Genomic DNA, 15,421 nt, shown 5'->3' with positions numbered 1-15,421 from the left:
TACGCTGATATCTCAGCATGTGTTTGGTTCACAGATAAAGAACAGACATGCTTCAATTCAGAGTAATTAAAAGAAAAGGGTCTCAAAATATCACAGGAAATTATGTAGAAGGTGAGTTAAATCATTAAAAACAGGACAATAACGCATTTATATACAGACTATATGATCTGACCATTATGTGAACAACTCAATCTAAATCTAAATATGGTCAATAATAATAATAATAATAAGCTGATAAAACTTGATCCTTTTTTTGCACTAAAATTTGGGGTCAGTAAGATTTTTCATGTTTTTGAAAGAAGTCTCTTATGTTCACCAAGGCTGCATTTATTCAATCAAAACAATTTAAAACAACGGTTTTCTATTTTAATATATTTTAAAATGTAATTTATTCCTGTGATGACAAAGCTGAATTTTCAGTATCATTACTCCAGTCTTCAGTGTCACACTTCAGAAATCATTCTAATATGTTGATTTGGTGCTCAAGAAACATTTCTTATCATCAATGCGAAAAACAGTTGCACTGCTTAATATTTTTTTGGAAACTGATGCAGTTTCAGGATTATTTAGGAGAGAATTTATTTTAAATAGTTTTTTTGTAACATTATAAAAGTCTTGAATGCCATTTCTGATCAATTTAATGCGTCCTGCTCTTACTGATCCCACAATTTTAAACCGTAATGTATATAGCACTAATTTCACATTTTTAAAATGAATTGTGTGAATTTCGATTTCATGTTGTATTCAACAGAGAAGATCAATGTAAATACTTCCTGTATCCACTAACTTGCATTATATATTCATATATGTAGCATTAAAACAATCTGCATTCAGTTCTTATGAAGTCATGAATCTGTCAGCTTTATTTGATGTATTCGTCACTTTGCCTCCACACAACTTGCATTTATAAATATTCTGTTTGCAATCTTTCGCACACCTGCCGATGAAAGATGAGCGCTGAAACATCAGTCAATATCCGCATCATGCGAAGCATGCAAATACAAGCACTACATCATCCCAGACACGGTGGATTGTCTCTTGAATATTTCAAGCAATGTGGACCAGAGGCCGAGCACTCGAAATACAGGCCAATCAGAGTTACATATACCTCAATCAGTCCCCGCCCATTAGTGGCGTTTCCATGGTTACAGGCATGTCAGCTCTCATAAGAGCGAAGGGCTGTTGATCTGGGCATCCTGGGTCACTCTCCTCTCAGGCTTCTCATTACGCTGCCTCTCGCTCCTGCCTGTCTCGCTCTCGTGCTTGTTCTCTGAGCGGCTGAATCATTAACCACAGGATCAGGAGAGCTCGTCCCTCTTCTCGACCAGTGACGCGCTCACAGAGTGCGGGTTTAAAGGTCAGGCGAGATAGAAGAGGAGCCATCGCAGCGCACCCGTATTAAATTCAAATGCAGGAAACAGGAGACTAAATTTGTGACTAAAGCTTCAGCGATTTAAGAGCACAAACAGAAAAATCTGTACTTGAGTACATTTAAAGCTATTGAAATACAACATAACCCTGACCCTTCTGACAGTGTTACAAAATATACCTACGTCATGTATCATACCATTTATTTAGTATGAATCAAATGAAAAGGCCAAAAAAAGGATATAAATATTGTATGTCCTTGTAAAATGTTTAGAACAAGGGGTTTCAGACTTTTAATGCCAAGGTTCTTCATAAATAACCATCACCTTACAAGGAACCACTTCATAAAAAATATAGACTTTATATTTTTCATGTATAAAGGGCTCATTTATATTGTATATGAAAATATTAAGTGTGATATTATAAAATACATCATTATATTTATGATTACATTTGCATGTATTTATTTATTAAAATATTACTTGATATATAAATTACTATATTAATATTCTGTATTATATATTTTATTATATATTATATTGTTGATATTATATATCAATTTTAAATTTAAACATATTTAGAGAAATTAATCATTTGCATTATTAGTTGAACAAACAAATAAATAAATAAATATTAGTTGAATGACTTTATTTATATAAAACTCTTGTTTTTTAGTTTCAAGATTTGGCTTCTATTTCTTAATCTTAAAACTCAGTAGTCAACAGGATAAAATAATTGCAAATAATCGCATTTCTAAAAAAACTGAATAAAGTTTCTGATAATTGCATAAATGTAATAAAAATTAATAAATATTAGTTGAAAATGTATTTATTTATACAAAACTCTATAAATAATTTGGTTTATATTTCTTATACACTACCGTTCAAAAGTTTGGGATCAGAACGATTTTTTATGTTTTTTTAAAGAAGTTTCTTATGCTCATCAAGGCTGCATTTATTTGATCAAAAATACAGGAAACAATTTAATATTGTGAAATATTATTACGATGTAAAATAACGTTTTTCTATTTTAATATACATTAAAATCTCATTTATTCCTGTGATGCAATCATAACTCCAGTCTTCAGTGTCACATGATCCTTCAGAAATCATTCTAATATGCTGATTTATAATCAGTGCTGGAAACTGTTAATATTTTTTTGGAACCTGTATTACTTTTTTTCAGGAATCTTTGATGAATAAAAAGTTTAAAAGAAGAGCATTCATTTAAAATAGAAATCGTTTCTAAAATTATATACTACCGTTCAAGAGTTTGGGGTCAGTAAATTTTTATTCTTTCTTTTTTGAAAGAAATTAAACCTTTTATTCAGCAAGGATGTGTTCAATTGTTAAGAAGTGATAGCTAAGATTTATATTGTTAGAAAAGATTTATATTTTGAATAAATGCTGTTCTTTTTAAGTTTTTCAGACACCAGCTTTGAAAATCAGAGGCTACTAATAAACAGAAAAAATAGTTTATTGGAGAAACACAGAATGTAGACGTGTGACATCTCACCTGTCTGGCTGGTGGTGACGTTGACAGACACTAGTTGGCGTGGACTGGGGCTGAGGTCTGACACTCCATTAAGGGCTTCAATGCTGAAGGTGTAATTGGTGTGAGGCTGCAGTTCTGTGACCAGAACTCTGGGGTGTGTCAAGCCAAACTGCCTGGGGTTGAAATGCGGACCGCTGCCACAGGGAACGCACCTCTCACTGTCTCCCGCAGCCCCTGCTTCTCCAGAGCACTTCCTGCAGTGGACACTGTAGGTGACATCTCCACGTCCACCACTTTCACGAGGAGGACTCCATTCTAGAGTGACTGCAGTCTCGTTCACCATGGAAATAGGATTGCCGGGTGCTGAAGGTGGTCCTGGTGAACGTACACACCAATAAAGCACATCAATTATGCACTTATCCAAATAAAATCATGACAATAAAATCAACACAATAATGGACTGGATGTTTCAATGCTTTATTTTTATTAATATTTAAGAAGCCACAAAGACCCTGCTTACGTGTGCACGCCATAGAGCGAGGGTCTGATTCGGCCCTGTAGAAGCCTCTCTCACACACACACTCTGAGGCCTTGTCCTGGTGGGAGTAGCTGTGTGGGGGGCACTTCACGCAGTACGCATCCATAGCGGAGGCCTTGTAGAAACCTGACCGACATGCTATTGAAGAAGAATTTATTATTTATTATTTCATTTAATTATTTATTTATATACAGAAATATTTGCATTATAATAAATTACATAAATTATAAATGATATATAAAAAGTATAGATAAGTAAATATATATATATATATATATATATTAGAAAATAAAAATAAATAAAATGTTATTATATATGCATATATTTTTATACAATGCATTTCTTAAATGAGAAACATCATTACAATAAATTACTTGAATTATAAGAATGGTTAAATGAGTACACACTATTTTATTATATTGATATATTTTATATAAAATCCGTTTTTAATATTTTCAGAAATATTATCATTACAATAAATTAACTGAATTATTACTTGAGGAAAAATGTAATAAAAACTATAATAAAATTGAACATATACATATATATTTTTGTATATGATAATGTTATCTATCCATCCATCATCCATCTAAGACTCTTCTGATAAGGGAAATACACACACATGCTGATGTTTATCATTAAAACAGCGGTAAATTACATATTGAAATTCATAAAGCTACAGTAGCAAACACAGCCTGTTGCGTGCTAAGGCTAAAAGAGAGTGAAAAAAATGTTCAAGTAAAACTACATAACTGATCTGGAGCAAGAATCCTTGCACTTGACTTTCATTAGTCAGTAAGTATAGGTTATAAAATTAATACTTTTCATTTATAAATGGGGAAAAAATAAAGCAGCAATGTGAAGAGAGGATTTTTTTTAGATGTTATCTGAGGGAGGTTTCCTCTCCGCTCTCGTCACCTTCTCAAGCGAGTCCGCATGCGGTGGCCATGTTTTCTGTGTGTGTGGGGCCTGGGTTAAGTTGGAGCTGAGTGAGTCTGATTGGTGTGTGTGTGTGTGTGTGTGTGTGCATTAGAGCACTTCCCCTCGGGTGCCAGACTCCCATGTTGCCCCTGAACTAAAAACAAAACCTATATTTCTGCAAACACATCCCAAACATGTTAGTTCTCATCAGCCACAGCACAATGCCTCCAACATATTTCCCTTTTCAGGAGAGGCTTTTCAAAGCGACTAATACTGAACTTTGGACCGTGCTAATGGAGTGTAGAGTGACGGCAGCTTTGAGAAGCAGTTAAAGGTGGATGTAGTTTTGCGAGGTGTTGCTTGTAAATTTAACAACGTTAAGTGACTCAACCTATGCTGTAAATAATAACTCACAGAGGCGGTCTTGGTCTCCAAGGCAACTTCATTAGAGAAGTTCATCTGCACATGAAAAGCCATGCTGTACTTCATATGTGCACCATATTAAAAATGGATAATTTCTTTTTCTCTTCTTAATAAACTATGCAAAACAGATATATATATTGGTTCATTTTTGTCGCATATTCAGAGATTGTTATGAAAAATATGTTGAAATGTAACGCATTTACAAGACAGGAAAAAAACATTAAAGTTTGAGAAGACAGCTGAAAGAAAATACCAGATGATATCACTGCAAGTAAATCAACTCAAAATATTGAATTAATTTATAAAAGTTCACCAAGAGCTTAAAGAACAGATGTAAACTTAGCAATCTTAAAATTAGTATCTATTATAAAGTTTGTATTTATATTATTTAAATCAAAAGTTGTTTATAAAATAAATGAATATATATATATATATATACACACACACAACAAATAATCTGCAAAGCACGAGCCAGAAGAATCCCAAATAGCAGTAGAATATGAATAACATTGCATGCTTTATAATTTACACTCACATCCTCAACCTCAATCCATTAACTGACGCTCTGATTTACCACCACATTACCATTAATTAATGGCCGGAGATGTTTCATATTCAATAAGACAGCCGTCCCTCCTAATTAATTAATCAACATCTTTCAGTTCCCCACCAACCAATCAACAGCGGTTTATTGCTGGTATGAAGCGTGAAAAGGTCAAATGGGTCAAAACATGAGCGGATGTGTCATTTAATGGAACATTAAAAAATTAATGTAAAACACCATTTTCTTTCTGACCAGCCCAGTTTATTTTTGCCATTTAATATTTTCAACTTTTGGCCTAAAATAAAATTTCTGTAAACACAGAAGCTTAAAAACTATGTACCATAGTTAGGCTTTCTTCAACACAAATGACAAAATTTCTCCATCTATCTCAATTTAAAGCCACTGACACAACCACACACACACACATATAGAGTGAGAAAACATGAAACCGATAATGCTTTGGTAAAGATAAGACTCTCTCAGCGGGAGATCTGTCTGAGAGATTAAAGGAACAAGAATTTGCTCTAAATGCTTTTACTTCAAGCTGCCGAGAGGCAATCGGGACCAGCAGAATTAATACTGCTCTTAACAGGAAAAACTCACTGTGTGAAATTACTAAATCCTTCCTTTCAAAGTGTCACGCTGACTGTATTTTGTTATCTAGGCATGCTCTCCTTTTATTTACGGAGATGTTGTAATCCACATGACCACAAATACACAAAAAGCCATTGTTTTTTTTTTAATGCCAGAGCTTAATGCGCTACATAGTTCCTGCTTTTCTGTTGTACACCAGTACAAAAGGAGTATATACACAGATGTGTAAATTCAATGGAAAGCCAATTTCCCAAATGTCTACACTGCTGTACTCACTAAAGCTTTATGCTAACAGGCTCACTGAATTCTGGCACAAATCCAGGAGTATTCACTGACCTAAATAATTCTGAGCTAAAACGTAGTTTTCAGGGTTATGAGGTGAAGTTCTGCTGCATGGGGTATAGAAACACTGATTCCAGTATACTAAGCTAAGACCTGAAGAATGTGTGATTGTTTAAAAAAAATATATATATATACACATTTAAAAGCATTGTTATATTAAATCCATTTAAAAAAATTCTTCACTTTTTATTAATATTTGAAAAACTTTTGACCACCAAATCAAAGTCATGAATTTTACATTGAGCAACAAAATGTCAACACAAATTATTGATGGGAGAAGAAAATAATCGATGTAAAACAGAACATATTGAGATTGTACTTTTGCTCATGAGCAGAAGACGGAAAAGTGAAACATCTCTGAGAGATTTCAGATGGCTTCCTTATCAAATATTTACATTGGTGTGATTGGTGTCCCCTTGGCTCAAGAGAATCAATAGCTTTTATATATGATACCTCCAGACAAAAAGACAGAAAGAGCAGCACCATCAGGGGACAGAGAAAGCAAGCGAGAGAAAACTGAACAGCGGAGCGCTTGAATTTTTTTTTCCGTCCTGCAAGGAGGAGGATGAGAGACATGTTTGGAGAGTGTGTTTAATGCCCTGGTCCATGGGGACGAATGGTTGCTATTAGAGTATTTCTCAATTTGTCTGCAGCCTCTGCTTCATATTGAATGAGGCAGATCAATAGACATCAACCCACCACAACAGAGACCCTTCTCCATCACATAGATTGGGGACGCTATATTACTATTGTTAAAAGAAAAAGAAAAAAAGTAACACAACTGGGAAAACTTGACCTAAACTGAAAAAAAAAAAAATTTAAAGGCTAACTAAAATAAAATAAATTTGGTAGCCCTACAATACAAAAAAAAATTCAAGCTAAAATAAAAAACTTGGGTCTTAGAAAAGTAAAAAGTAAAACTAGCCATGAAAGTGGAAAAAGTGAAAACTAATTAAATCCAAACATCTAAATATTATATATTGTAAGACAAATATATAAAATAAGAGAAAACAATGACATTAAAATAATAATTATAACAACCGTAAGGGACATTGGATTTGGTGTACCATGTAAAAAACATAATAAATTAATACAAAACAATATACTCCACAAATCTCTTTAACATCTTAGCTGTTGTTTTAACATCTCCTAGAAGATTAAATGTGAAGAAAATTAAAGCTTTTTTTATTAAATATATATTTAACAATATTTAGCATTTGCAATCAAGTCATATTTTACTATGAATTAAGGGGAAAAACATCTGAGACAAAGTTTACAATAGGTTAAATCAAACAAATCAAATCACAATATAATACCATGGCAATGGCATCACCACAGTACTTTTTTAAAGGATAGACAACACGATTTTACACACACACACACACACACACACACACACAAAATGGAACTGAACATGACTTCCATGTCTAGTCAATTTAGTTAGGCGACTATGTACACCAGTCTTCAATGAAGAAGATGAAGGAAGTTTTTTTTCCAGACAGAACGATTTTCTTCCCCGCTGAGGGAGAGAGTAAGACAGTAAGAGTTACATCCCTGCTTCCAGCGCTTCAGGTGCCCTCTTCAATTTAACAGCATTACGGACCTACTCGGAAAAGCAGAACAGCATAGCAAAGGTAGGGTCAGTGGAACACTTTAGCATTCTATTATGTAGGGAGAGGGGCTTATATACTAGTTTCCATGGCAACATAATTCCAAAACATTTCCTTCATTGAGTGTGAATCAAGACTTAAATAGTAGAACTCCAGGGGGATTAAAGAGTGACATTTTTTTCCACACATAGCAAAGGATTCGTACAAACTAAAGCACAGAAAAGCACTTGGAAATATTAGCATCTCAAACACTTTCAACAAACTTAATACAGCCAACCTTCAGAGGCATATGTTTTATCTGCTTGGCCTTCAAACAGACAAATACGGGCTCCTCAAGACTAGCTCACGTTATTATTTTGAAGTATAATCATAAGGCATTCTCTTTTATGCATACAACATGAAAACTGATGGCTGACCAAAAAGGCGCTAAAAGTGCTGGCGTTAGTGATCAGTGAAGCTAAGTTTTTACAACTATACTTTGATGTTTGCTCACCTTGAAGTAGATGCTTGACTCACTGATGCTAAACAACCAAAATGCATCAATTTCAAAGTGCCACTTTCCATATGACATGCTAATCGAGGCTAACAGTTAGCCTCTAGGGTATTTGAGAATATTTGTCTATGGATATCCATGTTTGCATTTCTGTTGGTAAGCAAATGACCTGCTGAGCCCTTTGACATACAAGACTAAGCAAGGTTCTTCACATTAGCAGAACTCGATCTCACCTACAGGAATGGAAGTGTTCTGGTGATTATAGCGCTGTATTGATTTAGCGTCCGGTTGCACAGCAGAGACTTTTTAAGTCTTTTCAGCCATTTTTACCCTGGCCATTAGGCAATGTATCATTGATTTTTGAAGAAGGAAAAAATGCAACCCATCCAGGCTGACGACTGGAGAATGGTAGAACCAGACTTTCCTCAAAGCTCACTCGCTAGAAACACAGCTAAAAGGTCATTTGCAATGTTCACACAGAACCAGCCTGTTCTGGGCCTAAACCACATCTTTAACCCCTTAAACAGGAAGATTATGAAGGGAGTTGATCCCAGAAGCAACTGAGGATATCAGACAGATTTTCAGAGGTTACTCTTTACCTTCTCCAATAACCATGGAAAAAATGGTTGCACAAATGGCTTAAAGTCACATAACAACTTCTACCTGGCCTTCAAAATCCGAAATACCTGTCCAATTACCTCAGAGGTGTCAAGAGAGGGTTTAAACATCTCCAATCACAGATTTCTTCTTTGTCTCAATCTGCTTTCAATCTCCCTGGAGTGCCCTCTCTTTCCAAAGGCTATTTCCCGCTTTCCATCCATCATGCACAGCGTGACAGAGCCAATCTCCCAGGCTTTGCTGGTACACCTAGCTGAAACATCCTATCAACCTAGTGGCATATAACGTCCACTTGAGCCAGAGACAAAATGTCTACTTAATCCCATGAAACAACTGATAGAAACAAGGTAGACAGTGGAGCTCTACAGTTTTCCTCAACCATTAATTCCACCCACAGCAGATTTTCCAACTCTGAGAAGAATCACACACACACACAATAAAACCACTTTTGAATCATATGAGTGCAAAGCCTACGGACAAACACACTTACGAAATAAATAGATTTGTACGAATATGAGTGGTACTTATCTGTACAAGGCTTGCTGTATAGTTTCTAGAGTGTTTTGGTAGATTGCTAGACGGCTGCTTAGATTTGACCCAAGTCAAAACTGCTCCATCTGGTGCCTAGATAGGGCTTCTTCAATGTGAGTCTATGGGATTTTTTCCCACTTGTTTTGTAGTCCAACAGCCAAAATTCTTAAGTTTAGTATTTGAAAAAAACTTGGGAAAAGTTCTGAAAAAATGTGATATAATGAATACAAATAAATGTAATAAATATATAATGTAGTGTTTCCTAAGGAATTAACACAAAAAAAAATGTATCTTAGAAATGCATCAGTACTTGGGGAACAACATTTTCAGATATGGGTTGCTCTTACTCAAACTTACAGCGTACTCAATACTTGAGTTTTCCTGCAGACTTTGTAATCAGTGGGGCTGAAACGAAAAGCAGGTGTGTTTGGAGACCAGCGGTCTTGCTGTTATTTCAGTGGGGTGAGCTACAGAGCGGGCGCAGGGGGAGCCTCTGACCGCAGCTCTTGCGTGGATAGCTATAAAAAAGAGATTATCCATACATGTGAGAAAAGTAGCAATAAAAACGAATTCTTCTTCGCTTATCCATGCCTTTTTTCTTGCTGTGTGTGCAAGCATACAGAGCTATAGCCTCACTATATCAATTTAAAATCACAGGAATATAAAATAAAACTACTTCAAGCTGAGTTTCCAAAGCAATGCATTATTTCTGAACGTAGAACAGCCATTAAAATAGCTTAAGTATTTTTCTTACTACTGTTTTCTTTTAACATTCTGTGTCATGAAAAGTCAAATAGATTTATTCATATTGATCCATTTAATAAGCCTTCCAGTGTCTAGAATTTAGCTTGAGAAGATTCTTGTCCTCTCTAATCATACAGGTTAATAGCAAAATTCAGATTTACTTGGGAGATGTCTGTAATCACAAAATGTAGACCATGTCTTTAAACCAGTCAGCACCAGACTCCGAGTCAGCGCTGGAAACTGACTCCTCTTAAAAGGCATTCTCTCGTTTTATTGATAGTGGCTCCATTTCATTACACATGTGCAAATGCTATTAGATATTTCATTCCTGTCTCTCCTGTGGCTCCGCCTGTTTTTTAAAAGTGGGAATAACTTTTAATGACCAAGACATGATTGCGTTCTAACAGAGCAGCTCAAAGTTTTTGTCCCTTAAAATTAAACTGAAAAACCCTTCTAAATCCAAAATCTGATTTATTTTTGGGTGAAAAGGAATGTTCCACAAGAGGGAAACAATGTAGCATGAAGTTTGTTAAAACCAGTTATTACACTGCTCTGTGGAATACTTGATTCTGATTGGTCAGTCACGACATTCCGAGGTATGTTATCCCTTGATAACAAAGGCTCATCCGGGTAACTGAAGTCGGCGCCCAACAATTCTTGGTGGAAGCTTTGCGTTTGTTTAGCTAATAAAATATTAAAACTTGATTCAAAATGGTGTACAATAATTTAATTATCTCATCCTGGTATTGCGGACACACTCTCTCGTTTCATACAAACGCAGCTGCTGCCATTTTGCTACGATTGTTTTGTACGCTGTAATGGATTATAAGAGAACCTTACAAACTGGTAAGGTTTTAAAACATTTTCGTCTTAATTCTTTTATTGCCTTAATTATTTTTGTGATGAAATGTTGTGTAATGAGTGGTTTGACTGCACCGTTTCCCTTAAATGTCCGTCTAGTTTGAATTTGCAGCTTGCTCGCAACTGCTGTCTTCACGGAAGCTTTGCATTCAAATATTTCAACTCAAATCAATATTTCGCGTCTAATTATTTACTTGTGGCAAGTAGCCATGCAATAAGCGGGATAATGTACATCCAGCCGGTTGTTATCTCAGAATAAACCCCTTCAGGCTGATACAAGACCCCTCTGCTTCGCGTCAGGGTCCTGATCACCCTGTCGGGGTTTATTCTGAGATAACAACCGGCTGGATGTACATCATCCCTTACTTAATGCCATTTAATAGCTTGTGTGGTCTAAGGCAGAAAAATTGTAAAATAAAATAAATTAAAATGAAATCAAACAAAATAAAATAATAACACATTAAAAATTTTTATTAAATTCAATTAAATTCAATTAAATTAATTTGAATTGAATTGAATACCCTTGCAAGGGGATATTTGATTAAAGATTACAAAGAGTGTTTTTAAAATTTGGATTAATGAGTCACTGACAATAAGACCAGGAAAATGCAATCAAGTAAATAGGGTCCATTCTGATTCATTGTTGACTTAAAAAAAGAAAAAAAAAAGAAAAAAGGAGTCTGAGCCAACCGGCAGACTGTTTCTCCTGGTCGTAAGGCCCTCTTGTCATCTGCAGCCCGCCTGATGAATTATTAAAAGAGTTTGGAAAAAATAATACAAGATGACTGTTGGTTGCACATGTCGGTGCCTCCACGTGCCATCTTCCTTCTCAACACACACACACACACACTGAAAAAATACATCTGAGTGCCATTAAGAGACAGAACAGGTGTAGAAACAAATCCCATTACAATTTCACTGTGAGACAACATCAGCAAAGAACACATCACATCACCGGTAAACACTGCAGTGAGAAGTGTAAACTGTCCATGCTGAACATAAACAGCAATGCCCATTTCCCCATTATGGATTTTTTAATGGTTATTTTGACCAAACTTTGTGAAAATCGCAATCCTCTATTAGTGTCATAATGTGATTTGTGAATTTCTCAATAAAATTGTAATATTAATATTTTAAAGGAATACTAGGCCTATTGTGACTTTTAAACTGCGGGTGATTAGGAGGAATGAGGAAGAAATGTCTAGTTTCCTTAACATTTTTCCTTTTCAATGAAGAAAAACAGTAAAGCCTGACTGTCAGTTTTACAGACTGTGAAATACAACTTCTACTAAATGCATGCAAAAACATTCATAAATTCATCCTGTAGACAGAAAAGGAACATTCAACAATGTGCTAAACTCCCTAGATAAAATTTTATAGTTCTGTAAGCTGTCAATGTCCCTGTATAATTGATGGTGCTCTGAGTCTTTGATGCTTTGGCTGTAGAGACTCTCTATTCTTGCGCCTGCCTTTCCTACAGGGGTCCACACCCAAGACCCAGCAGTCAGACCAAAAAAAAAAAAAAAACACCGCCAACATCTGGTAGCCATCCTGACGTTCTCCAGCAGAGCTCACAACGGAGCTCAGTTTAACTGCTTTCTGAGAAAAGGAACCGTCCTGAAATTAAATCTATGCGCCATGTAATTGTCAATAGCGATACCATTACTTGTTTTCCCATCAGCATTTGATTTGGGTATCATTTATATTTTATTCCGCCCAGATCTCATCACGCCAGCAATCTGAAACTCAAACATGTTCTACAGTTTCCTTAGAGACAACCGCACGCGAAAGAAAACAAGTATCATGAATCGTCTGTGTTATGACAGTTCGACCGTGAGCCTAAATTGCAGATTGGCACTTTGTCATCCACTGACAGGTTATTCCATGTTGTTTACTATTGGCTACTAAAGTATTATTGATCCGAACAGCAGCTGGAGGTACAGAAATGGGTAGATGACATGTGGTAGACAGTATGATAGAGGGCTGAGACGGCTAGACATTTTAGTCGGCAGCTGATTAACTAGATGCTAATAATAAAAACAGCAAAAAAAATTAAAACATTGTAATTATGTAGTGACCAAAAAAATAAATAAATAAATAAATAAATAAATATAGGGGCCAACACTTTTTCACACCACTGTATATATATAGTCATTAATAGTCTATAGTCATTAAAATAAATAAATCATTTTATTTCATTAATAAATTATAAAATAAATAAATATATACTTTTACATAAAAATAAATTTGTGAAGGTTTTTTTTAAAAGATTTTTATATGCAGGCACAATTTAGATTTCTCCACAAAATTTATTTTAAGCATTTAAGCCTATGGTTTTAAAGATAACAACTAACACAAATTCAGTCGAGTGTGTCCAAACTGGCTGGCAATGTAGCTACACGTCTTTTTCTCCTTTAAAAATTTGTTCCAGAAATAATATTATTATCAAGGGTAAATGAAATGGCTACTGCAGTTGTCTTATGCTGTCTTCGCCAATAAATTAAACTTGCACTCGATGCAGCTCATAGACACACTTCCAAACTGGCAATGAGTAACTAGCAGATAGCTAGCAATATGCTATGCAGAGGGCTCAAAAGCATATGGGGAAGAAAACAGCGCAGGTCACTGAGTTGGGCTGAATGTTGAGCAGGCAGCTTCATGGTTCACTGAGCTGTAGGGGCTATCAGCATGTACCAGTGACGGGTAAATTATTCCTTATATGTATGTCCACAGCGCAGAAATGCTATATCACGCTTCATGTGTTATGGGACCTAAATATCCACAGGCATGTTTTGCGGTCGGATTCACTGGCAGTACCAACTAAATATATATAAATATAGCCTTTTTTTCTTTCAAAATATGTTTAAACATGATGTATAAATAAAAATACACTACTGGTCAAAAGTTTGGAATTTTCATGTTTTTTTTAAAAAGACTCATGCTCACCAAGGCTGCATTTATTCGACTGATAAATATTATAACAATTTAAAATAACTTTTAATTTAGAATTGATTTTAAAATGTAATGAACTTCTGTGATGGCAAAGCTGAATATGACACTTTTTTCAGAATTACATTTTTAAATAGAAAGTTCAAAAGAGCAGCATTTTTTTTTTAAATGGAAAGCTTTTGTTGCAATTTGAATGTCTTTTCACTGACACTTTTAAATCAATTTAATGTGTACTTGCTCAATAAAAGCATCTAATTTTTTTTATCTTACCCCAAACTTTCCACAAAAATATTAAAGACAGTTATTTTAAATTGTAATAATATTTCACAATACTACTGTTTTTACTGTATTATTTATTAAATAAATGCTGCCTTGGTGAGCATAAGATACTTTAAAAGATATAAGATATTTAAAAAATCTTATTCCAAACCTTTTATATTGATATTGTAATATAATTGCAGGACGGACCCAAGCCATTTCCAGCCATTTAATAATGGCTTTTACATTTCAGAAAATATTAGCAAATATTATTGCGGATAGTCAAAAAGGTGGAGAACCACTGCTCTAAACTGTCCTGTCCATAAAAGGCAAAACGACTCAAATCTCTCAATTTCCTAATACCCATTCACCTTTTGGCCAACAAAAGGTGCAGAGAAGGTTTATGTGGGTGAGCTGAATGGCGACTGTGTCCGTGGTACAAAATCACTAGCCGAAGATAAACTCCTGCAATTCCAGCATCATGCTGTCACCCGGCAGGCGAGCATCACGTGGTGAGGATTACAGATGTGGAAATCGAACTAAACGTCTAAGTATGTGATTACTAGAGCCCCTATAAAGATGAACAGCAGCAGTGTGTGGAAAGCTCAGATCTCTTAACCGTGTTAACCTTTCCAATCTACACTCCAAAATGTGGTTTTGAAGCACACACACATGCTCATCTCCTAAAGCCGCCTCCACTGTGAATCTCCATTGGGGTGCTGACAATCCCATGACCCAGTTTCTCAGCTCAAATCCTATTGAGGAAGACACTCCAGAACTCCTCACAGCGAGATTACTGTCACAAAGAGCTCATTTCTGCCGCTCCTGCCCCGATGAAAAACACTCCATTCAGTCACAACCGTGTGAGCTTAGCGAATACGCCTTGGGAGACAGAAAAGAGTGCCCATCTCCAGCTGGCATGCTAACAGTCGGGGGGGGGCCATCGGGTCAGACCTCATGCCAGACCCAAACCCAGAGACTGGTGAGCACCACCAAGCCACTCAAACACCATTTACATCCAACAAAAGGCCCTGATTGTACACCGAAGTGCTCGACGCTGAGAGATATGGGTAAGAATGAACAGCCCCGGTGAAAGGACTTGACAGAAGAGGGGGGGGGGGGGGGGGGGGGGG

The 15,421-nt window shown here is 35.7% G+C and overlaps 1 protein-coding gene across 1 annotated transcript in view; it reads right to left on the bottom strand.

Annotated features, from left to right (window-relative positions):
• Positions 1-15,421, bottom strand: part of ek1 (eph-like kinase 1) — a 56,301-nt gene that overhangs the window by 35,561 nt on the left and 5,319 nt on the right. The window contains exons 3-4 of the mRNA XM_016278940.1: positions 3,383-3,538; positions 2,884-3,237 (exon numbers count right to left, since the gene is read on the bottom strand). Of these exons, the coding sequence (XP_016134426.1) occupies positions 2,884-3,237; positions 3,383-3,538 (510 nt within the window). The remainder of the gene's footprint in view (positions 1-2,883; positions 3,238-3,382; positions 3,539-15,421) is intronic.

Source organism: Sinocyclocheilus grahami, unplaced genomic scaffold, assembly GCF_001515645.1.
Source record: "Sinocyclocheilus grahami isolate Dianchi unplaced genomic scaffold, SAMN03320097.WGS_v1.1 scaffold126.1, whole genome shotgun sequence".
NCBI lineage: Eukaryota > Metazoa > Chordata > Actinopteri > Cypriniformes > Cyprinidae > Sinocyclocheilus > Sinocyclocheilus grahami.
This window is presented reverse-complemented; position numbering and strand designations above follow the sequence as displayed.